The sequence below is a fragment of the Myxine glutinosa genome, chromosome 9 (genome assembly GCF_964187855.1).
Source record: "Myxine glutinosa chromosome 9, kmMyxGlut1.1, whole genome shotgun sequence".
NCBI lineage: Eukaryota > Metazoa > Chordata > Myxini > Myxiniformes > Myxinidae > Myxine > Myxine glutinosa.
The window spans coordinates 29006623-29032388 of NC_136269.1; the positions used below are offsets into that span (position 1 = coordinate 29006623).

Sequence of the window (25766 nt, forward strand, 5' to 3'; positions counted from 1 at the left end):
ACGCAATGCAAAGAGGAAAACGAAGGCAAAGAAAGGTTTGGAAATACGACTGAATTTATTGACTATTTACACACAAGCAAAAAGAAAGCAGTCACGTTTATTTACAAGCACATAAGACGCAGGTGACACAGGGAAAATACTAGCTTATACAGACTTAATTAACCCAGGACAGAACAAACAAAAGACACTGACTCACGCGGGGAATTGCAGGAGGTGGATGGCTGGAGGTGAACGCTTGGTGGAGCAACGCGGAGCTTGGTGGAGCTGAACGCTTGGTGGAGCCAACGCGGAGCTTGGTGGAGCTGAACGCTTGGTGGAGCCAACGCGGAGCTTGGTGGAGCTGAACGCTTGGTGGAGCTGAACGCTTGGTGGAGCCAACGCGGAGCTTGGGGGATTGGTGTGACGGGTTCTCTCTCCTTCCTTAGTCCCACCCAGTCCAACAACTTCCTCTCTTGCTTCAGGACTCTTTCTCTCTCTTTCTTGGTCCCTCACTCTTTACCACCGACTCCTCACCCGCAACCAACGCAACCACTTGACCACCACCTCTACTGACTGACTCTTCACCACTCTGCACTTGACGACCGACTCCCAACCAACTCAGACCAACTCAAAGTCCAACTCCAGGCCTTTCTGTCTTCTGCTCTCCTCTGTAAAAACGCATCTCCTCCTGGACACGCCCTTGCCTTGGGTTATATAGGCCCCCGCCCCTCAACCTTTGCGACCCTCCCCCGATCGCTCTTCCTCCGCCCTCTCTAGCCGAACCCCTGGCTCATGGTTGGTCAAGTGGGGCGGGCTCACTCCTCCCCTCTATGACGAGGTGGAGACACGCCTTTCTTCCCCGACTCGAGCCTCGTGGTCAATGGCGGATGAAGGGAAAAAAACCGACCAAAATGCGGAAGGCGCTTCGAATTGCAATTGACGGAAAGGGGGGAATGGAAGGGAATCTATCTCTTTCACTGGTGCAATGGAGTATTTCAATTAATGGAAGACACAGCCTTACGCTAATACACAGAATAAGAGATAACTATCAACAGGTATATTCTATTACTTGGCTGACGTGTATGCTTGTGGACTATGGGACGCCCTTTTGGTCTTTACACAGCTCCGGAGGCAGGAGGCACAGAATAAACAATAATCACAACAATACAGCACACAATCAAAAAAAATATACAGTCCTCATATCCACAACACTGCACCCTCCTCCTCTTAGGCACGTCCCGGGCCTACAACTTTTATTTAGTGTGACACGTAGGTGTAGTTCCCTCTACTTTTAACCTGACCCTGAGTGCGACAGTTTTAAAACATAAATAAATGTGTCCCGCTGCTCCATTGCACCCTGCCTAACAGACTTACGCCCACAGTTAACCGAATTGCGGAATGGTCTTCAAACTAAACACTGACGGTGGGGAGCATTATTTACACTGACGCTATTTTTATTTACAAAACTAACCCAGGACCTGTAATTGTTCTTTCTGGGGGGGAGACAGTCTGCTCTGCATCGACGCACCATGAACGCACCCAATAACGCACCAATACACACCCACGCACCAATCGGTGCAGTCACCATAGTTCATCAGTGTTCCATAAAAATAAACCAACAACCCCTAACCCTGCAGGTGATCTCTTGCTCTTCGGCTCCCTCTGCTGGTTATTATTATTTGTCTTCCAGATGTTGTCATTCTCTTTTGCTTTGCTTACTGGCGGCCTATTTGCAATAAAGTGTGCCCAATGTGCCCTTCTTTATTTTCTTTTATTTATAGCCCACAGGGCCGACTAGTGTGGTTCACCTGTGGGGCATCGGTGCCCTGTGGCCAAGGTCCGCCAGCAAGATTTCAGGCCCTCATGGCCGGTTCCAGCAGAGGGGCCATGCCCCAACCCATGGGGTCCATAAGTGGTGCTCGGCCACAGGCATGTGGTCCATAATGTGGTGCATCGATGCAGACAGCTGGTTCTGGGAATTTCGGGCGCACAATGGCCGACCCACGCACGCTCCCCTCGGCGCCCAACGGCGCACAGGTCATGTGGGAGACAAAAGGGGAAAGACAATTGAGCGAGGGGTAAGGTCACAAGGGTACACGTCAAAAAGGCAATGCAAGGTGAAATGCGTACGGAGGGCGAAGTGAGAAAGCTCTTCCCTACCGTACGTCACCCCCCTGTTACCTAGCCCACCCTTGCCCTTACCCCATATGTACAAAACCTACACATTACCAAATTCGTCACTACTGTCACGTCTCCCCATATTTCCTCTATACCAAATTCGTCACCACAATCCCTCTATCCAAAATTTGCCATCACCAAATTCATCATCAGTCCTCATAAGGAGGCAGAGATGGAACATCACAGCACAATGTCACACCCACGTCATGATGCGTCTCACAATCCAAAACATTTGCATCAAAAATAATTAAACATGGCATGGTGCGGAGTACCTGTCACCTCAGGTGAGTGGATGCAGATGGTGCGAGGAGACTTCATCCTAACTACTTTCTAAATGACTTTAACACACTTTACACTACCCGGGGTCTCTCCCTGCCAATCCATTGGCCACTTACACTATGGGTTCTAAAAACCAATTCCCATTGGCCAAACTGTGGTGCTTTTCAATTTGGGGTCTCACTCCCCCGATTCATCTCCCGGTGCCCTCGCACAATTTCTGGGCCGCGACGTGCAACTCTCCCAGCAGGTCTACCCACCTGCACACCCCCACCACTGCAGTTGCCTCCGAGCTTACCTGCTCCTTACCCTAACCTAACTACCTGGGGAAGGCCCTCTGGCACTCTCCCCACTCAGTGCCCTCTCTGGCACTGGGCTACCCGATCCATACCCGGGATCCTCAGGCACCCACTCACAACTACCGGCTCCCAGAGCCCACCTGCGGCCTCACCTGGCCGACATCCTCACAGTGGTGGAGTGCCCAACCAACTACACACACTAACAGGCTACACGCCCAGCCATTTCCACAACACTAATGCACCCATCCACAATACCATTCTGCAACCGCACCACAAATGCCAATATCCAACCACAATTTACCTATACCCTCTACCTAACACTTGCACTACCCGCCCCGGGTATCCGTGATGGGGGTCCACTCTTCCCCCATTCACACCTTCGCACCATCCACTCCACTCCACAATTTCCACCATACTCACTCCACGACCATCCATTCCAATACTCCATACCATTTATTCCATACACCTGTCTTTCATTCACCTGTCGTTGCACACCTGTGCAATCCTACCTGGTGCCACCTGCACCCTCCTCCTCTTCCTGGACCATTTGGTCAACACAACACGCAATCACCACTACTTCCTCATACACTGCTCCATTCACCTGTCAGTTGCACACCTGTGCAATCACACCTGTTCCATTCTCACCTGTCCAATCCTCACACACACGGCATCATCTCAGCTAACTACTCCCCTCTGAAACTTGCGCTTCCCAGTCGTCCCTTTAAACTATTGCGCTCCCACGTCATTATAATCCACACTAAGCTACCTGCGTCCCCACTACAGGTATCAGTCACTAACTACCCTTATCGTCACCTAATGTCATCTTCTAGAGCCCTATCAATATAACCTAACCCACCCGGGCTAGTTTTCACTGCCATACACCCCATAATCTATTGCTCCTTTGCCCCCACCTGTGAGGGATGGTGGATTTGCCATCCCACCACATCGGGGGTCTCTCACTACCCATTTTCGCTCGTCCAAATCCAACAATTCAAAAATTTCCCATTTACTGCCAATTCTATTCACTTTTCTAAATTTCGTTTTAAATCACTATCACTATCACCATCACCCGTCTACTTATTACATCCTCTCGGTGCGCCAATTTCCTTCGAAAGCTCGGCTTCGTACAGCCGAGCCATGACCGCGGGTTCTTTTGTGCCAGCGGCTGGATACGTCCCGCATTCGTGGCAGGGATGGGGGCTTACCCGGGCCGAGATCCCACGCACCACCTCGGCGTGGAGCCATCCAATGTCCCGATCTCGACCTGCCGGCACGTCTCAATAGAAAGTGGTCGCCATGACGACCCTTCCTATCGGGCGGCCCGCTCCGTCTAGTGGAGCCCGGACGCGGCCGATCCACGCGAGGCCCAGCGTGGATCGCGCACGGCAGTTCTTTCGAAACCGCCGTGGTTCGGATCCCCGCTGGTTCTCGCGGCACGCGAAGCCCGGCACGCACCGAGGGCCCGAGTCGGCTATAAGTCGTTCTAACCTTTAACCCGGTTATCGTCGACGCCTCACCTGGATGCTTACAAGCATACGCTACCCCTTTCGTGCTCATACATGCAGCCGTTTCCATGCTCTTGGTCGTACCTTCTCTAACACACCTCGGTACACTCATTCCGCTCACCGACTTGGTCACACACCTGACCACCGAACACCTTGGCACACATTCGTTGGTTGCACACCTCACCAACACACCTCTTCGCGCCCCCTCCTCGGTCATTTCCTCTGTGACAATCACAGGTGTGCTCTCATTCGCACACCCAACCACGTGCCTCACCACCAACTCAAATGTGCCTTCCCACACACGCTCTACCATTCCAGGTGTGCATCCTTCCATTCCAGGTGTACATCCTCGCTCACCTGTCACAACCAACTCACGCTCCGTTTCACTCTCACTACTCTCACCTCCACTCTTGACAACGCACTCTTTCGTCATGCACCCGTCCGTTACACACCTTTCTCGCGCACACCCTCCCGTTACATCCTCTGTAACACTCACCACAGGCGTACACTTCCTCGTTACATCCTCTGTAACACTCACCACAGGTGTACACTCTCTCGTTACTTCCTCCGTAACACTCACCACAGGTGTACACTCTCTCGTTACTTCCTCCGTAACACTCACCACAGGTGTACACTCTCTCGTTACTTCCTCCGTAACACTCACCACAGGTGTACACTCTCTCGTTACTTCCTCCGTAACACTCACCACAGGTGTACACTCTCTCGTTACTTCCTCCGTAACACTCACCACAGACGTACACTTTCTCGTTACATCCTCTGTAACACTCACCACAGGTGTACACTCTCTCGTTACTTCCTCCGTAACACTCACCACAGACGTACACTTTCTCGTTACATCCTCTGTAACACTCACCACAGGTGTACACTCTCTCGTTACTTCCTCCGTAACACTCACCACAGGTGTACACTCTCTCGTTACTTCCTCCGTAACACTCACCACACCGCGCTTCCATGTACCCCCTCGCACACGCGCTTCGACCGGCTCACTCCTGACGGCACACTCACTCCTCGGCGTGCACTTTTTCCTCACACACCCCATGGTCGGACATTCTCGCACACCTCTTTTTTCGCACACCTGTCCTGTCACACACTTCACCAACGGCCTTTCACGAACACCCGGATCCAAACCAATCCCCAAGCCGACTGAAGCTTTCCTCACATCATATACATTGCCACTCACCTCCGTACCTTGTCTCCGCACCTCCTTTGCCACCTGCAAACTTTTTATTTGGTTAGTGAGCATCTCATCATGATTTGAACACAGACTTTGTACATTATCCATTTCTCCCTGCAATTCCCGGGCTACCTCCGTCATCTCTTCAATTTCAATGCCCACTTCCGCTTTTTCTGTACTCACCTCGACGACCGTTGGCTTTAATAAAATTCCCTCTACCTCATCGGTCGCCGGCTTTTCCAAGCCCCGGGTCGCGATTTCTACCCCCGTCATTGTACCCGTGCTTTCCTCCGCTTCGCTCAACCAGCGCTTTTCGACTCGCGTTACCTCCTCGTGCACCCCTGGGACCCTTTCGCCCAACTTGCGGTCTCTGTCCCTCTGCTCCCTTTCCTCCCTATCGGCCCTCATTCCGTTCGTTATTTCTTCAATTTGGTTTCCCAATCGCTCACTGTTAGCCCTCCTTTCGTTCGTTATTGCTTCCATTTCATTACTCAATTTCTCCCCGTTTATTCTCAGCATCTCGGCGAATTGCGCCATGAAGGCTTGCATTTGGACCACCGTTGGTAGTACAAAGGGTGCGGCCGCAGCTGCCCCCTCAACCACGTGCGCGAGGCCGCCATTTTGTGCACCTGATACACCCTCAACCACACCTTCTTTACTCTCCTCCACCATTTTTTTTCCTAAGTCCTGGGTCGATTCTACCCCGTCTATCTCTCCCACCGGCATCCCGTCGCCTTGAACAGCCATGGCGCGATTTCAAAATTCGGGTTTTGCTTTACACAAAACAAATTTCGGCAGCTCGTAATTTTGACCAAAATTTTTTTTTTTTCCTCTATTCGTTTTTAAAAAAAAATTTGGTCGGGCCTCGAATCCCACTCCCAGACACCAATTGTTATAGATCGCGGTTAGATGTTATAGACCGAGCGGTGGTGTAAGACCGCGACCTAACAAAACTCACCCGATTCACCCAGACTTTGGCCGTATCGCACCCCAGCTGCTCAATGAGGGAAAAGACGAAAACGACGCAATGCAAAGAGGAAAACGAAGGCAAAGAAAGGTTTGGAAATACGACTGAATTTATTGACTATTTACACACAAGCAAAAAGAAAGCAGTCACGTTTATTTACAAGCACATAAGACGCAGGTGACACAGGGAAAATACTAGCTTATACAGACTTAATTAACCCAGGACAGAACAAACAAAAGACACTGACTCACGCGGGGAATTGCAGGAGGTGGATGGCTGGAGGTGAACGCTTGGTGGAGCCAACGCGGAGCTTGGTGGAGCTGAACGCTTGGTGGAGCCAACGCGGAGCTTGGTGGAGCTGAACGCTTGGTGGAGCCAACGCGGAGCTTGGTGGAGCTGAACGCTTGGTGGAGCTGAACGCTTGGTGGAGCCAACGCGGAGCTTGGGGGATTGGTGTGACGGGTTCTCTCTCCTTCCTTAGTCCCACCCAGTCCAACAACTTCCTCTCTTGCTTCAGGACTCTTTCTCTCTCTTTCTTGGTCCCTCACTCTTTACCACCGACTCCTCACCGCAACCAACGCAACCACTTGACCACCACCTCTACTGACTGACTCTTCACCACTCTGCACTTGACGACCGACTCCCAACCAACTCAGACCAACTCAAAGTCCAACTCCAGGCCTTTCTGTCTTCTGCTCTCCTCTGTAAAAACGCATCTCCTCCTGGACACGCCCTTGCCTTGGGTTATATAGGCCCCCGCCCCTCAACCTTTGCGACCCTCCCCGATCGCTCTTCCTCCGCCCTCTCTAGCCGAACCCCTGGCTCATGGTTGGTCGAGTGGGGCGGGCTCACTCCTCCCCTCTATGACGAGGTGGAGACACGCCTTTCTTCCCCGACTCGAGCCTCGTGGTCAATGGCGGATGAAGGGGAAAAAACCGACCAAAATGCGGAAGGCGCTTCGAATTGCAATTGACGGAAAGGGGGGAATGGAAGGGAATCTATCTCTTTCACTGGTGCAATGGAGTATTTCAATTAATGGAAGACACAGCCTTACGCTAATACACAGAATAAGAGATAACTATCAACAGGTATATTCTATTACTTGGCTGACGTGTATGCTTGTGGACTATGGGACGCCCTTTTGGTCTTTACACAGCTCCGGAGGCAGGAGGCACAGAATAAACAATAATCACAACAATACAGCACACAATCAAAAAAAATATACAGTCCTCATATCCACAACAATATATATATAAATATATGTTTGACCCCCATGCTATTCCAGCCAAAGAAAACTGCAAAAGAAACCAACAAAAGCTACATGAGGTCAGCCCTTTGCTGTTTCAAACCCGACTTGGGTTCCTCTACAGCAGCAGACATTCACCAGTAGCACATACATAAGAATTAGAACAATACTTCCACAATTGAGAGATGATTGTACATTGTGAAACACACTCTGAACAGCAGCATATAGTGACTTGGATAACATTTTCACTCTTTCATGACATCCAGAATTTTTTGTTTGTTGTTTTGCACTCTTATTTCACTTTTGTAACTACACACTTTCACCATTCTCGGAGTTTCCAAACATTTATTGCACACATTAACGCATTTACAATAAAATGCTCAATGAGAATCAAATGAATTTTACACAAGGATCATTTTATTCCTCTTTCATCCGGAAGCACGTGTTTGCCATGCAACATATAACAGGCAGGCGTGCATGCAGCAAAATAGCAAGCATCATTTAAAATCATGTGTTCATTAGATGTTCTTGCTTTCGGATGTCTAATCCTATCTCGAATCTGATTGGTTGCCTGGCTTAGCAATGGTTTCTAAGGAATTCCTCAACCTTAAGGAAATCCCTACTTCAGGATTACCTATGGGTTGTTTACACAACAGCCCTTAAGGAAATCCTTCGCTAAGGAATCACAGTGTACCTTAAGGGGAATCTTTCCTTAATGATAACGGAATTTATGCAACTGGGCCATAGGTTTTTGGAATTATTATTTTATCATAAATGTAAGTTTTTAGTTTGTGGGCACTGACGGTTGAGCTTATGATTGGGTGATGCATAGTAATCATTTGATTGACGTAACAAAGCTACGATTCTGCCACTGGCTCTTTCGAGCAAAAACACATCGACCTTCTTCCCCCTCTGGGCCTTTTGTGTAAAAATCATTTTCCTTCAACAAAAGATAGACCCTCTACACCTCAACAACCCTCAGTAAACCAAAGCACTTATGGTACTTTTTACCCAAAACATTCCATAAAGTAGAACTGCACTCAGTGGAGAGCATACCTCCATCTGGTTGGCCATGTCACTCAATGGTGAAGAATCACTTTAAAAATTATACTCGCCGGATCCGGATCTTCACCAAAATTAAATCGATTGTTTCTTGTCACACACACAACCGGTCCAACAAGTTTCGTCCAAATCCGTCCATAACTTTTTGAGATATCCTGCTATGTATCGTTTTTGGCCCTATCTCCCAATGGTGAAGAATCACTTAAAACATTCTCATAGCCGGATCCGAATCCGGATCTTCACCAAAATCTAATCATTTCGTTCTTGTCACATACGCAACATCTCTGTCAAATTTCGTCCGAATCTGTCCACAACTCTTGAGATATTTTGTTCACAGATAAACAGACAAACAGGCAGGGGTGAAAACACAACTTCCATCCACCTTTGGTGGCGGAGGTAATAATATGTTTAATTATATATATATACACCACATGGCCAAAAGTATGCGGACACGCCTTCTGTTTCAGGTCTTTTTCTCAGTCTTCCTCGAGTTCACCGAAAGTCATTGAACTCGAGGAAGACTGAGAAAAAGACCTGTTTGGTCGAAAGCTTATCAGAAATTAAAACAATGATCCTCTTGAAGCTTTTTCCGCTACTTATTTAATTTCTTCCGATTATTTATTTAATGCAAATGAGGCACCCTGCTCGTATTGTGGAGTTTGTGATATTTCTCAGTTTTATATTTACGAATACATATATATATATATATATACAGGGGGCTGCAAAAGTAGGTATACAGTAATGAAAAACAAAACGTGCGCACAAAACGTATTTTATTGATTATACAAGCATATCAATAATAACATATCAATAATAAACATATCAATAATAAACATATTAATCCCTCAAATGTTCAAACTGTTTGCCCCCAGCATTCACACACTCCACTCGTCGAGTGTGGACACCCATGCACACTCTGGCACAAAGGTCTTTATCAGCATCAATTTCCTGGCAAGCCTCCCGTATTAACTGAATCATGGCATCAACAGAACGTGGCTTGCGTGCGAAAACCCTGTCTTTTACACATCCCCAGAAAAAGAAGTCCATGGGGGTGAGATCCGGCGAACGGTAATATTATAATACTGGTAATACTGGTATAATCCTTACTGTATACCTACTTTTGCAGCCCCCTGTATATATATATATATATATATACGCACACGCACACACACACACAAACACACACACACACACACACACACACACACACGCGCGATTTAAGATTATGTGAATGGTTTATGTATAAGCCTGTTCATTAGAGACAAGAAGAAAAAGACAGTGTGAATATTAATGAAAGTTTATCAAGTCAAAGAAAAATAAGGAAATAGATGTCCGTACTCCTATTTCGCAAATTCTATCAAATCGTCCCATTTCCTTAAATAAAAACCTTTTACAGTGGGCCAGGGGGCTAGTAAAGCCAGGGGATTTGAGCTATGCCTAATCCAGGGTCTCAGAAGATCAAGGGCTGCCCTTCCTGTAGAACTCCAAACACCACTTCACACACACATTAAAACAGAGAACCCTATGTGATGCAAGTCCCCCGCCTACTAAATCACCATCAATTCTCCTTCATTCTCAACTTCAACTGGAGTGCTGTTCAACTGCCTGACACAGTTTTCTCCTTTAGGCCATTTAATCTTAAGGGATGAGATGCAAAGGCAAGGAATTTGTGACCGACGGTTACGATGACGTAGGCAAAACGTAACTCCAGAATTGCCAAACACCAAGCGCAAAGGCCGATTATAAAGTGCTTGTAATGCAACCACCAGGGAATAATCTGCAGCATAAATGGAACTGCTTTGTGTGTCTAAAGACCGGCCCAATTTGTCCAGCTACCACTACAATGGTAGACAAAGGCCAGTCCGCAGAGGAAATGCAGTAATCTCTTGTCCCGTGTTGTTTTTCATCTCTTCAACGGGTTCGGGTACCGTGAAGTTTCTCCTGAAAATATCATGGAGATATAATTTTCACATTGCCCTCTTATGGGGGGCTCTTTGAGGGTAGCTGCTCTATTGTGATCGGTCTTCCGAGGAAGGCACGGCGTCAAAAGCCATTCGACGGGCAATTGTGATGGCAAGGCCTTAGCCGAGAGCAAAGCTTGAATCGCGGGTAAACGACCGTGTCTGCTGAGTTAACCGAGTACAAACTCGTGCACTCACAGGCTCAGGCCAAGTCCGCATGTCTGTGTTGTATTCAAGAAAGAAGGGACATATAGTGAGACGTGTACAAATGGCAGCTCCGAGTATAATAAAATTGTCACTAATAACAAATACCAATGGAATACAATCATCAAGAGTCACTCGTCAGGCATCTCTTTAACCGGTGTCATGTGACGAGTCTGGTCCAAACACATTTTGTGAGATCGGTGAGAAGTGTCCGCAAGACGCTGATGGCACACTCACGGCAAGTCGGAATTATTATGCAGCGCTAATGATCACAATTTGCACCATAATAGTCGCTAATCGTCCCCATGGGCAGCAGCTTTGACTCTGCAGTGTTAGAGAGCACGGATGCCATTAAACAAAGGCTTGCTTAACATCTGCTTGGGGAAGGCAGAGAAATCGGGCTTTACCATTTCAAAGCGTCGTGCCAGGAAGACCGTACAGGAAAGAGAAAAGTTCAACAGGGCCACGTCGATCAACAACAATCTCCTTCGATTTCAACGTCTTCTCAAAAGTGATAACTAAGTTGCAGACGTTACTCTGGTATCTCCATGTACCGAACCGACCTCCGTGCCACCCTGAAAACTGCAAACGTCAACGTAAAACGTAAACCTAACCGTAGGATTGTCATAATATCATATCCTAAGTCAAAAAGGCCGGTGAGTCGAAGTGCATCGAAGTTATGCCACAAGATTTTAAATTTAAACGAGAGCTATGATTCTAATGAGATCCGATGTAAAGAAGCCATATGACACTTGGTGGTGTAATGGTTAGAACGTCCGCTCTGATTCGAGGGGGTTAGTGGTTCAAACCCTGGCCGAGTCATACCAAAGACTATAAATGGTACGTGCTGCTTCCTTGCAAGATGCTCAGAATTTAAAAAGCGCTGAGCACGGACATCGACCATAGGTTGGCAACCATTGCACAGGCTTTGATGGGCCTCATGGCCTCCTCCTCCGTTTGAACTTCCTTGAAAGGGAACTCGTGGTAAGAGATTGTTGACAAACCGGTTAGTGCAGCCAGAATGTCTTGAAGCCTCCTTTTGTTGCACAAATTCCAAAACACATCGCAACATTTTCCCAGGTATGTATCAAATAAACAACAAGAAAAAGAGCGATCCGAGATTGCAGACCCTCGCCAGGACGTGTTTTCAGTGGTTTTTAAGGCTTTTGTGTTAAAACAAATATGGAGGCAGAACCACGTGACCCATGACGTCATCATTATTTTTTTCTTCCGCTAATTTATTCCTAGATTATGCTGAAGAAATTTCATCTTCATCGGATGCCGTTTTGTACTTGTCAAATTATGACGTCATAATGGAGGCACCTATAACATCATCATTCACAGATGTTATCCCACATGGAGAGTTCTTTACAATAAGCCATGTCTCAATTTTCTCAATGAGCCATGTCTCATTGATCTCGAGATCTCGCGAGATCTCGGAGACGGTGGGAGGGATTTTCGAAGCTCCACACGGTCTCCACGTTTTTCGAAGTTAAGTCTGTTCACAATTGTATTTTGTCGAAACTGTATTTATCTTTCGGTGTGTGAAGTTATTGTGTGCAACTTTGGTTGTTTCTCGGTGTTTATCTTTCATAAATTGATCGTCTGTTTGCCGTGTCGTGTCTTGAGGCCTTGTACAGTGTGCACTGTACAACCTTGAGGCTTTGTTTTTCTCTCAGCGGTCCGTCGTTTGTGATCCAATAACTTTCGTTCTCTGTATTCCCAGTCTTTTCACCCATAGCCTACTTCCTTGTGTAAATCTCAACTCAAAAAAAACAAAAAAAAAACAAAAAAACAAACAAACAAACAAACAAACAAACAAAAAAAAACACATTTCCTTCTCTGTTCTCATTCGTTTATTCATTCTTATTCGTTCGTTCGTTCTTCGACCACGTGTTTCTCCCCCATTTCCCCAGATAGTTTTCACTCATTAACCTTCAATGTTTACACTTTCCCCTCAAGTTATGTATTCCGTCATATTTTATAACACCTTTTTCTTCTTCTTCTTTAAAAGGCTGCTCTCGACTTGCTCACCAAATCAATTCATCCCCAAAAAAATATCCATCTCCTATAGTGCCTTTTTTCTACATTCCCTAAACTCTCCTGCACTCCATCCTCCATCCAGCGTCCTTAAACGTATTTTTAACTCGGTCACAAGAAACTCATTTTGCAATAAATGTTCGTTTCCCATAAATCGTACACTTTCAAAAATCCAATCTCACCCCTCCCCTCCAAATCTTCCCCATCACCCATCCCTTTCAAATCTCCCCCCTTGCCCCCTCCCTCCTAAACTACCCCCTCACCCCTCCCCGCCAAGACGCCCCTCGCCCCTCCCCTCCTAGACTCCTGCCTCACCCCTCCCCTCCAAATCTCCCCCATATCCCATCCCTTTCAAATCCCTCCCCTTGTCCCTTCCCTCCCAAACTCCCCCCTCACCCCTCCCCTTCAAATCTCCCCACCCTCATTGCTTCTCAATTTCCCCCCTCTCACTCCCCCTCCTCAAAGCGTCCTCCCCGCTTCTTCCCCCTTCAAATTCTCACCTCCATCTCCCCCAACCTTCTACCTCGCTCTTCCCCCTCCTCAAATAACACCTCATTGTGGCTCACCCAATCACCATCAAACCTTTTGTCCGCCCCATCCTTCCCTTTCTCCGAGCTATTCTGAAATCTCTGACACACCTTCAACAGCTCTCCCTATCTCTTCCACCTCTTCCACATCTTACCCTACCCCTCCTCCCCCCTGTTCTGTATCTGATGCTCCCCCTTCCTCTTCATTAACGGTATGGACCTCAAACATCCGGGGCCTTCGTTCAAACTTAACTGATCTCTCCATACAGGTTGCTTCTGTCAAACCAGATGTGATCTGCTTAACAGAAACTTTCCTCCTTTATGATGTCTCTGATTCCATAGTATCTCTCCCGGGCTACTCCCTCCTCCGGTATGATAGACCTGAGCCTCGTCCTGGAGGCGGGGTTGCTATCTTTATCAAAAACTCTCTTCCTCACTCGCCCTGCACTGCACTCTCTCCACCTCACCCCCAGGAATACCTCTGGCTACGGCTTCCCCTTCGCTCCCACCTCTTGTTCATATGTGTGTTGTACCGTCCACCAAACAGTGATGACTCCATCTACATCTCGCTGTCTGATGATATGGACCAACTTCTATCTACTCATCCCAACTCTCTCTTCCTCATATGTGGTGATTTCAACTGTCATCATGCCAGTTGGCTGGGTGTGGGTACCTCTCTCACCAGCCATGGCTCCTCAGCAAAGGAATTCTGCGACTCACTGGGACTGACACAATCTGTCAATTTCCCGACCCGGATCTCAGTCAACGGAACATCTTCTCTTCTGGACTTGGTTATGACTAACTTCCCTGAAAAGGTCTGCTGCTCTTCTTCTGCTCCGATCGGATCATCTGATCATGTCCTTGTTAAAGTGGACATCTCTCTGACCATCCTCAGGGAGCCTGCTCAGCGTCGACGAGTCTGGCATTTCACTCAGGCCAACTGGCACGGTCTTCAAGCAGCAATCAATCATCTGGACTGGTCTCCCATCTCTACCACTTCTGACATCAACTCATCCTGGGAATTCTTCCAAAGTAAATTGCTCTCTCTCATGCACAGATTTATCCCATCTCGTCTTCAGTTGTCATACCCTTCCTCCCGTCCATGGTACACGGAATCTTGTGGTGAGGCTGTTGCCCAGAAACAACTTGCCTTCGTCTCCTGGAAAGCAAATCCAACGGAAGGAAATCTCATTTCCTTTCACAAAGCCCGAAACAAGTGTGTGTCCACCCTCAGGAGAGCCAGGAAACAATATCTCTCCGTTCTCAAGACCGAACTCTCTTATCTGTCTCCCTCTTCCAAATCCTGGTGGCGTCTGGTCAAATCCGTTTCTGGTGTTTGTTCCCCCTCCATCCCCTCCCTTACCTCAAACGGCTACACAGCTGACTCCGCACGTGAAAAAGCTGAATGCCTCAACTCTGTGTTTGCCTCTAAATCTTGTGTCCCAAACCCATCCCTCTCTGTACCCACCATACCCAGTCGTACCCTGCTGCTCCTGGACTCCGTGTCCTTTCCTCCTGACAAGGTGGAAAAGTTTCTGTCAACCCTCGACTCTGACTCTGATTCTGCAACTGGACCCGACGGCATCAGCCCACGGGTCCTAAAATCCTGCTCTGCTGCTCTATCTCACCCTCTCTCTGTTCTCTTCACCCTCTCTTTTGCTCAAGGTCAACTGCCATCTGCTTGGAAATCAGCCAACATCACCGCTTTGCACAAAAAAGGTGCAAAAACAGATCCTAGCAACTACAGACCAATCAGCCTTCTCCCAATTATCAGCAAAGTCATGGAATCCATCATTGCTTCGGATATGAAATCTTTCCTCTTCTCCAATGGCTTGATCTCTGATCATCAATTTGGTTTCAGACCAGGTCACTCTACTCTGGACATGCTGCTTCTGCTGTCTCAACAATGGATGGAGGTCCTCAATGCCAAACAGGAAATTAGAGCTGTCTCCCTCGACATATCACGTGCCTTCGACACGGTCTGGCACCCCGCTCTGCTCACCAAACTCTCCTCCTTTGGTATCCATGGAAATCTCCACGCATGGCTGGCGGACTTCCTCTCTAGTCGTCGTCAACGTGTGGCCCTGAATGGGTTTCTCTCATCTCCTCTTCCTGTTCAGGCTGGAGTTCCCCAAGGCAGTGTTCTGGGCCCCGTGCTTTTTCTGGTCTTCATCAATGATCTCTCTGACTCTCTCGAAAATCCTCTCTATCTCTTTGCTGATGACTCCACTCTCTGCCGCTCCATTCCTCTTCCCTCAGATCGGCAGTCTGCTGCCTCCTCACTCTCTGAAGACCTGGACAAAATCACAGACTGGTCAAACAAGTGGAACATGTCTTTCAATCCTGACAAATCTCACACTCTTACTATGTCTCTCCGAAAAGATCGACTGGACAACCCTCCCATCTACTTTCTCAACAATCCTCTCCAAGAAGTTCTGTCGCTCAAGATTTTGGGTCTCACTATCTGCCATGATCTTTCTTGGGAAAACCACATTTCCAAGCTGGCCTCCAAAGCCAGTCGCCGACTGGGCATCCTCCGTCATGCGAAGTCCTTCCTCGGCACACCTGAGCTCCTCACCACATACAAGGCTTTCATCCGCAGCTCAATGGAATACTGTTCTCCCCTATGGGCCGGTGCTCCTGCCTCACACCTAGCTCGGCTTCACGCTGTTGAAACCAAAGCTTTCAGAATTATTGGAATCTCCCGTGATGAAGCTATCTCTGAGGGCCTTTCACTCACTCACCGCAGGCAGGTAGGTGGTCTTTCTGTCTTCTACCGACTCCTCTCCGGCCTTGCACCCCCAGCTCTCTCTGTGCTCTGTCCCCCAAATATTCCTACAGGTCGCACACGATCTGCCAGCAACCCTCTGATGGTTAAACTGCCGAAATCTCGGCTCTCTGCTCACCTTCACTCTTTCATTCCTCTTTTCTCCCGCCTCTGGAACAAACTCCCTCACTCCCTTCAATCCCACTCCTCCCTCCAGGTCTTTAAAACAGCTGTTCACCACCATCTCTTATCTTCCCCCATCCAAAACCTTGATCTTTTCTACCCCCGCTAATTCACCCCAGATCCACCTTGTTTGAAATTCCAACTTCTTTCCTGCAAGTCCTGGCAGTGTCCATATGTTTTATACCTCTCCCACCGCCCCCTTCCCATGCCCCCACCCCCCCCCCCCCCCAAAGCCCTCGCCCTCTCTCAGATCTCTCGATGTCTCCATGTCTCTCGGTCCCTGCTCTCAAATGTTGTGTTTGTGTCCTTCCCCCTCTCTCCCCATCTTGTCTACCGCTCCCGATGTTATATGTTTTATGTGTCGGTTTGTCTTTCTGTGTGATTAATGTTCGCTCTTTCACGAGCCTCGATCTTGTATACAAAAAAAAAAAAAAAAAAAAAAAAAAAAAAATTGTAAAGAACTCCATATGGGGAATAGGTGCTGTTAACGATGACGTCATTGGTGCCATAATTATGACGTCATAATTCTACAGGGACAACGCTGAGTCTGATCAGTTTGAAATTTATTGAGCATGATCTATGCAACAATTATTTAGAGAATATAAATTTATAATGTCATCGCTCACGTGGTCTGGCAGCCATATTGGATCAAAAAAAAAAAAGAAACGTTCAAAAACAGAAGAGTTGGCTCACACCAAGTTGAATGCGCAGGGTAAGTATTCTATGAATACCATCTAGTGTTGTACCTGTTTTTGTTTAATCCATCAAAAGGAAACCAAAAATGTAAATCTAGTCACTTTCAAAATGTCTTTAAACTTACCAGTTTCCATGAGGAATCGAAGTCGTTTTTCAACTCTGGCTGCTCGGTTGTCAATCTGCGACTGCTCATTTTCCAAGGCCGAAAGCTCGCCCACAACGTACTGGCTTGTATCCCGTAATTCCTGGTGGAGGAGAGGAGAGGGGTAAAAGAAGGTGAACGTAAAACCCCCCTCACACCGGCCTTACGGGGTCGTTACGACGTTTACGGCGGCGTTGCGGCGAAAAAAATCGTGCACAACCGGGAGCATTCCTTGTGGCACCTGGGACATCCTCAACGCTTCCTGGAGCATTCGTATGGATCCTTATGCATCCGGGAGGGGTCGTAATTTCTTACGAGAGTTTTGGTCCAGATCAAAACTCTCGTAAGAATATTATGGCAGTGCTACGGAAATCTAGACTGCAACGCTTCCTCAACGCCTCATCAACGCTTCCGCAACTGCCGTAACACCACCGTAAGACTCCGTAAGGCCATCTTAACCATCCGCAAGGATTCTTCCTCTCCTTGGACTCTCTGGGCAGCGGCTGCTCCATCCATGGCTCTCCTGGATAGGTCTTGCTCCCTTGGAAGTCAGCAGCAGAATGAGGGGAGAGCGGGGAGAGCATTCAAAGTACACAGCAAACGTAGAGGCACCGTATCTCCACCATGTATATCCGCAACGAAGCCGTAGCAGTCCGTACTAAACCGTAATAAACCGCTGTGAATCGGTCACGGTCAAGCAAAATCCTCTCCCGGGTGTTCACGATTTTGCTCAAAAAATCGCAACGCTGCCGTAGAAAGAACATCCGTGGACGTCCGGAAAAACCATTTTTTGATGTGAGGTACCCTTAACTGTGAAGTAGGGCAGCAAGCAGGCAGCAATGGATTTTAAGGTTTATTTTAATTAATATCTCTATGGTCCACGCACGAGTCCTGCATAATATACTATTACAAAATCAACAGAGGAAAAAAACTTTCTACAGAGAGATTTAAGAAGATATTTTAAAAAGATTAACAGTGAATGCACTCAGTTGCAGCACATGCAATGTGAAATACTACTAAGGGGCCAATAGGCCAGCAAGAACCGGTGCGATTGAAGTACCTCATCATTTAGTAGAAACTCGGCAGCATATTCTGGGTTGGTTTCTTGTAGCTCAAGCAATTCCTTACTCATAGATTTCTGTCGCTGAGTTTCTGCACAATAAGAGGACGATCAACCAAGCAGCTTGTACGCATTGTTCAAAATACACAAACCACAAAAAGAGAACAACGATTTTCGGAAAAATGTCCTATTTGCAAATTACCACACTTTTCGGTTTATAATAAGTCGATACTTTTCCCCCAGAAGTTCAGGTCTCGACTTACACTCAGAATTGACTTATTTATGGTCTCACAGTGCTGATAATGATTCTATAGCTTGTTTTAACTACTGCACCTGCATATAATAACAAACATGTTGAAAAGTATTTACACTCCTAATTTATCTGAAAGGTCACCCCACAAAGTAATTCAAACAAGTACAGATACATTCAAAGTACACCGCCCCATGCCAAATAAATAAATATCCTCCAGCGCGGCATTGACGGGGCGCCCGGCAATACCGCCGTGCAGCTCATGGAGACTGTATTGGGTGGGAGAGGTGTACAATAATTGATTGATTAATTGCATAATTAAAATCAATAAATAATCATCATAAAATATTTTCTTAATCAATTGGCTAAAGCATACCTAAACCACCAGTGCTTCATCCGAAGCTGTAACTTTTTGAAAATTAATTAAATGTCATTAATCGAAAAAATTAAATAATTCATTGATGAATCAATAAATAATTATTTATTGATTCATCAATGAATTATTAAATTTTTTCGATTAATGACATTTAATTATCAATAAATCAAATAATCAATAAATCAAAAATATCCTTTACTTTAGTCATTGTTGTGTCCAAATATCAGCTTCCTAGCTCAAAAGGTGCCTGAGATATTGCCCAGATGAGAAAGGAAATAAATAAGTACTTAATTTATCGATAATAATTAAATAACTAATCAATTAATTGATTAATCAAAAAACAAAAAATACAGCTTTTGCCAAAGCACTTGCTCACTATCGTGCCAAAATTTTAGCTTCCTAGCTCAAACGATGGCTGAGATATCGACTGGACAAAAAACAAACAAACAAACAAGAAAACAGTACAGATACATTCAAAGTACACCGCCCCCATGCCAAATAATTAAATATCCTACAGTGCGGCATTGCCGGGGCACCTCTGGCGCCGTGCAGCTCATAGAGACTGTATTTGGAGGGAGAGCTGCACAATAATTGATTAATTGTATAATATAAATCAATAAAAGATTGTCATAAAATATTGTCTTAATCAATTGGCTAATAGCATAACTAAACCACGAGTGCTTCATCCGAAGGTGTAACTTTTAGAAATTTAATTAAATAAGTCAGTAATAAAAAATTAAAAAATTAATTTATTAATTAATAAATAATTAATCAATCGATTAATTGATTCATCAATAAATCAAAAATAGGCTTGACAGCCAAATCACTTGGTCACTGTCATGTCCAAATATCAGCTTCCTAGCTCAAAAGGTGCCTGAGATATTGCCCAGATGAGAAATAAATAAATAAATAAATAATAATGAAAATAAATAAATAATCACAAAAAATTAAATAATTAATCAATTCGCTAATATAACACATAAACCACCACCATTTCATCAGAATCTGTAACTTAAAAAAAAACAAAAATAGTCATTAATCAAATAATAAAATAATTCATCGATTAATTGATTAATCTATAAATCTAAAATAGCCTTTGCAGCCAAATCACTTGGTCATTGGAATGTCCAAATATCAGCTTCCTAACTCAAAAGGTGCCTGAGATAATGGCCAGAAAAGAAAGGAAATGTATAAGTATTTCATGAATCACTAATAATTAAATAATTAATTGATTAATTGATGAATCAAAAATACCCTTTACAGACAAATCACTTGTTCATTGTCATGCCCAAATATCAGCTTCCAAGCTCAAAAGGTGCCTGAGATATTGGCCAGATGAGAAAGAAAGTAAATAAATGATTAATAATGGAAATAAATAAATAATAATCGTAAAAAAAACAAATAATTAATCAATTGCCTAATATAATACATAAACCACCACCATTTAATCCGAATCTGTAACAAAAAAGAAAAAATTGTCATTCATCGAATAATTAAATAATTAATCGATTAATTGATAAATCAATAAATCAAAAATCGCCTTTACAGCCAAATCACTTGGTCATTGGCACGTACAAATATCAGCTTCCTAACTCAAAAGGTGCCTGAGATAATGGGCAGAAGAGAAAGGAAATGTATAAGTACTTAATTAAAACGCTAATAATTAAATAACTAATCAATTAATTGATTAATCAATAAATCAAAAATATATTTTACAGCCAAATCACTTGGTCATTGGCATGTCCAAATATCAGCTTCCTAACTCAAAAGGTGCCTGAGATAATGGGCAGAAGAGAAAGGAAATGTAGAAGTACTTAATTAATCACTAATAATTAAATAACTCATCAATTAATTGATGAATCAAAAAACAAAAAATACTGTTTTTGACAAAGGACTTGCTCACTATTGTGCCGAAATTTCAGCTTCCTAGATCAAAGGATGGCTGAGATATCGCCCGGAAAAACAAACAAACAAGATCACAAGAAAGAAAACAAACAAACAAACAAACAACCAGAGTGAAAACTGAGTACTCCCTTTCAGCGTGCGTCATTGCCGGGCCCCCTTCGGTGCCCGGCAATGACGTTATGCAGCGCCTGGAGAATGGCATAGGAAAGGTGCGGTGTACAACAAACAAATAAACAACCGGAGTGAAAACTGAGTACTCCCTTTCAGCGTGCGTCATTGCCGGGCCCCCTTCAATGCCCGGCAATGACGATATGCAGCGCCTCGAGATGACAGAGGAAAGGAGCGGTGCACAACAATATTCACAAAACAGCTCATTAATATTCATGAACCTGGTAGTACTGTATGCAGTGATGTGTTGTGACAGTGTCAGGGAGGAATTAACACCTTGTTCTGACTGGCTGACAATTTTGCTAACTACGTATACTCCAAATTGACTTATCTATGAATGAAGGAAGGAAGAATGGGGAAATTAGCCAATTCGACTTACTCGCCGAAAAATATGGGTAGCTCCACTCTCATCTCATTGATAGCAAGCTCTTCATACTTGTACTGAGTCACGTGATATTGCAGTTTTTGAAATGCATGCCAAATGGTCCCCAGGGGGTAGCTCAGGATAAATGAATGCAACATGTGCTTATAACAAGCTGTAATGATACACATGTACTACCTTCCACTGAGAACAAGCAGAGTCAAGATTTCAAACTGAATACCATCAAAAATGGAGAGTTCAACAGACATTATTGATAACACAAACAGTAAACTGTTTGTAGATGAAAAATCTACTGCCAAAATCGACATTCACATTGGTAATTCTAAAAAGACAATGCTATTTTGATAAAACATAAGATAATCTTTGCGAAGACAAACAATATCTTCAAACCTCCAAAAGAAAAAGACAACCCACATTGTGCAATTTCACGAGCAGTGCTTTTGTGAACTTAGGTGTTTCTATACAGCAGTTTGACATCAGTCACACTGCAAACACCATGTCATCATCACCTGTAATGATTCACTGAATAGATTTTCAAGCCTTTTGCAATGTTTAATAAATCTTGCCAAACTGTTTGCAAATTTTAGTTTACTAGTACACCCACTCACTACGGGAGTGGCAGGGAGTCATGTTATTATCCTTATTAATTATTGCCAATTATTATTACTATTACTTATGTTAGATCAGGTCATTGAAAATATCAGACCGTGCCTCAACATTCTAAATTCCCGATAATAAAATTTATTTCTGTAAGGGTGTCGAGGGGAGGGGGACTTTGTTCTCCACAGTCAGAAAACCCCTTGGGGAGTGGGGATAATATCATTCATAATATCAGTCGGGATAATATCATCACGTTTCATAATATCATTAATATTATGCTATTATCATAAGTGTTGTTATTACTTTTGGAATGAGAAGCGGCTTTGGAAAAATGCCACAAAAAACGCCTTGCGGCAGGAAACTCAATGGAAGCGGCAGGAAGGGTCATTTTATTAACCCTTGTGGGGTATATAGACTACAGTAGATCTTCGATCAGGTGCGATCGTCGACGTGATAAGCATAGACTGATGTCCGGATTCCTTCAAATTTCTTTCAGTCCAGTGTTAAACAGCATTAGCGATTGTTTAAAAAGGTAATCAAACATGTACAGATACATTCAAAGTACACCGCCCCCATGCCAAATAAATAAATATCCTCCAGCGCGGCATTGACGGGGCGCCTCAGGCGCCCGGCGATACCACCGTGCAGCTCATAGAGACTGTATTGGGAGGGAGAGGTGTACAATAATTGATTGATTAATTGCATAATTAAAATCAATAAATAATATTCATAAAATATTTTCTTAATCAATTGGCTAATAGCATACCTAAACCACCAGTGCTCCATCCGAAGTTATAACTTTTTGAAAATTAATTAAATAAGTCATTAATCTGAAAAATTAAATATTAAATTTATTAATCAATAAATAATTAATCGATTAATTGATTAATCAAAAAATCAAAAAAATCCTTTATAGCCACATAAATTGGTCACTATCGTGTCCAAATATTAGCGTCCTAGCTTAAAAGGTGCCTGAGATAGTGCCCAAATGAGAACGAAAATAAATAAATCATTAATAATGAAAATAAATAAATAAAAATTATAAAATAATTAAATAATGTATCAATTGGCTAATAGAATACCTAAACCACCACCGTTTCATCCGAATGTATAACTTTAAAAAAATTCATGACTGAGATCATTAATCAAATAATTACATAATTAATCGATTAATTGATTAATCAATAAATCAAAAATAGCCTTTACAGCCAATTCACTTAGTCATTGTCATGTCCAATTATCAGCTTCCTGGCTCAAAAGGTGCCTGAAGTATTGCCCAGAAGAGAAAGGAAATAAATAAGTACTTAATTAATCGATAATAATTAAGTAACTAATCAATTAACTGATTAATCAAAAAACAAAAAATACTGTTTTTGACAAAGTACTTACTCACCATTGTACTAAAATTTCAGCTTCCTAGCTCAAAGGATGGCTGAGATATCGCCCAGACAAACAAACAAACGAGAACACAAGAAAACAAACAAACAAACAACCGGAGTGAAAACTGAGTACTCCCTTTCAGCGTGCGCCATTGCCGAGCCCCCTTTGGTGCCCGGCAATTATGTCATGCAGCACCTGGAGATGGAGTAGGAAAGGAGCGGTGTACAACAATGGCTCATGAATAATCTACAAGAAAAGGGTGATGTGTCAACTTAACTTGGTCTGGCCTATGTGTAATGCGAGTACATACTTCGTAGTAGACTCTTAATGCCTTCCGGGTAACATAGCATGTGTATAAAAATACTACCTTTGAAGGGGAAGCACCACCTACATCACGATAACTTAATATAATAAATAATTAAAAAATGAGCGAGCATCAAGATGAGTCACAGACACGCACCATGCCTGCTATCCACTAACTCGCTGAAAGATTGTAGCTGCATCCTACGGACCGGAACTTCGTGGCGGAAGACAGGTGCCCCATGAAGACGCTCTGTCGGACGTGGCAAATGCTCAACCTCTCCCTGTGTTTTGTCATCCTGCTGTGGAGGAAATAGCACAGAAAAGTACCCATTTCAGAAATTGCAAAACAACCTTATCATTTCATCATATACTGAGAAATCACGTAATACTGTTTGAAATCTCACTTTCAGGGCAGTGTGGCCTGAACTGGACGTCTTGTTCACTCCATCATTAACAACTGGTAAGCTCCCAGGCTTTCCCTTCACCACTGTATCAATTGGTGACCTGGATGAGACTACCACCAGGGAAAAAAGTTAAGGATAGGTTTTGTTAAACAGGAACATCTGTCCAATAAATCCTCTCTATTTGGAATAACATGATGATAAAGGAGGAAAGTGCAGGAAAAGAAGCATAATACTGCAATCCTAAAAAAGGGAAATAATGTATATATTGTTGTAGGTGACGGGTCGCGCCTCCCGGCACGGCCGTCCCACGGGTGCAACGCCGGCTGGTTCGACACAGATCTCGGGTTACGCGCCTCTATCGCGATACCAAATTACACCTGTGCCTTGCCAGTTGGGGAGACACCCGTCGCTACAGGTTGGGTTTTGTCAGAGACCGAGCGAAGTCTGCCGCAACCTGTAGCCAGCTTGGTTTTAATTACAAATCGAGCGGATTGCTCTTCAATGCGACACAGATGAATGCAGTGCGGCAACTTCCATACGAATCAACCAGATTTAATGGGGGAACATTAGGGTACACAAAACAAGCAAGGCGTTCACGATAACATTATAATTCAACTATGAGTAATAACCCGCTCTTATCTAGGGAGCTACGATTAAGGGTTTCGCGGGGTGACCCTAACGAGATAAACCTTAGGCCTGGACAACATTCATACAAGACAGGGGGGTACTTGGTGGTGTTGATGGACGAGAGGTGAAGATGTGAAAAGGGCGAATGCAGCTCGTAACAAGCCGATGTCGCCGGATTCGAAGGCCCCGCTTGGGCCTGCAGTCTGCCAAATGGCGGCCCGCCCTCTTATCGGCCACGCATCAAGCGTCGCGAAATGGCGGCCACCCGCTCTCCTTATCGGCCACGCGATCAGCACGATTTTCCGTTTCTCCCGCTCAATCACGCACGGAGAGAGCTCTCCGGCAGGAACCCGCCACGAAGGCCTGTCCACACGCCATCCGCGCATGCGTCTTTCCGCCTCCTTCCTCGCCCGTGCTCAGCGACTACTCGAAGCGCCGCTTCCGGTTTTTGACGGCGCTTGTCGTTTTTGCCCGCTCAATCGCGCTTTCTCACGTCAATCCATTGCCTCGATCATGGCATTGCAACCGAGGCCGGTCTTAATGGAACTTGCACCTTGTTTGATTGTCAAGATGTAATTAAAAGGGAACCGTCTCTTGTACACCACCAATGCACCACACAAAACAGCCTGCTACACCTTCCGACACAAAACTACCATCCCAGTACAGACGATCTATGGTAAACATACATCTAAGAGGGGACCTGAACTAATTCTATATTTAATAAACCACTAAGGGCCATTTCCGCAACACTACCCCCACCTTTCTCCCGAGGCTCTCCCGAGCCTCCACTAGGGGCAGCCCGCGGGAATGGCCCTGTCTAACGTACAGCACAAATCTCCCATTTACTCTAACCCACAACATTGCAAGCACTTAACTCCAAGAAGCAAAGTATCAGTAAGATTGGCATGTCCCTATCCTAGTGTGTCGGATCACTAATCTAACAAACACATCCACACTCTATGCACAATACTTAACATTCTAATTATGCATTTGCGCAGGAGGGCATTCAATGTTACTTTCAACACCAATATTCACATCGGAGCAAGACATTCAGAGTTTCAAAGCTTCTTGACGTGTTCGCTCC

General features: G+C 45.0%; 2 protein-coding genes across 7 annotated transcripts in view; both read right to left on the reverse strand.

Annotated features, from left to right (window-relative positions):
- Positions 1 to 25766, reverse strand: part of EHBP1 (EH domain binding protein 1) — a 341780-nt gene that overhangs the window by 28164 nt on the left and 287850 nt on the right. For 4 of the 6 annotated variants that reach the window (XM_078784232.1, XM_078784229.1, XM_078784230.1 and 1 more), the window contains 4 exons: positions 24056 to 24165; positions 23809 to 23950; positions 18288 to 18379; positions 17210 to 17330 (listed from right to left, as the gene is read on the reverse strand). In XM_078784232.1, coding sequence (XP_078640358.1) covers positions 17210 to 17330; positions 18288 to 18379; positions 23809 to 23950; positions 24056 to 24165 — 465 coding nt within the window. The remainder of the gene's footprint in view (positions 1 to 17209; positions 17331 to 18287; positions 18380 to 23808; positions 23951 to 24055; positions 24166 to 25766) is intronic. The other 2 variants (XM_078784234.1, XM_078784231.1) reach the window with 1 other exon arrangement.
- On the reverse strand, positions 251 to 6242 carry LOC144893603 (uncharacterized). The gene is made up of 2 exons (XM_078784218.1): positions 5318 to 6242; positions 251 to 661 (listed from the first exon to the last, which is right to left on the reverse strand). Exons 1-2 carry the CDS (start codon positions 6177 to 6179, stop codon positions 561 to 563), a joined length of 963 nt encoding a protein of 320 aa, XP_078640344.1. The 5' UTR covers positions 6180 to 6242; the 3' UTR covers positions 251 to 560.

Coding starts and splice junctions, on each gene's coding strand:
- LOC144893603 (XM_078784218.1), bottom strand. CDS start 6,179: ATGGCTGTTCAAGGCGACGGGATGCCGGTGGGAGAGATAGACGGGGTA. Junction 662..5,317: donor ACAGGTGTGCGAAAAAAGAG/GTGTGCGAGAAT, acceptor GTCCAGGAGGAG/ATGCGTTTTTACAGAGGAGA.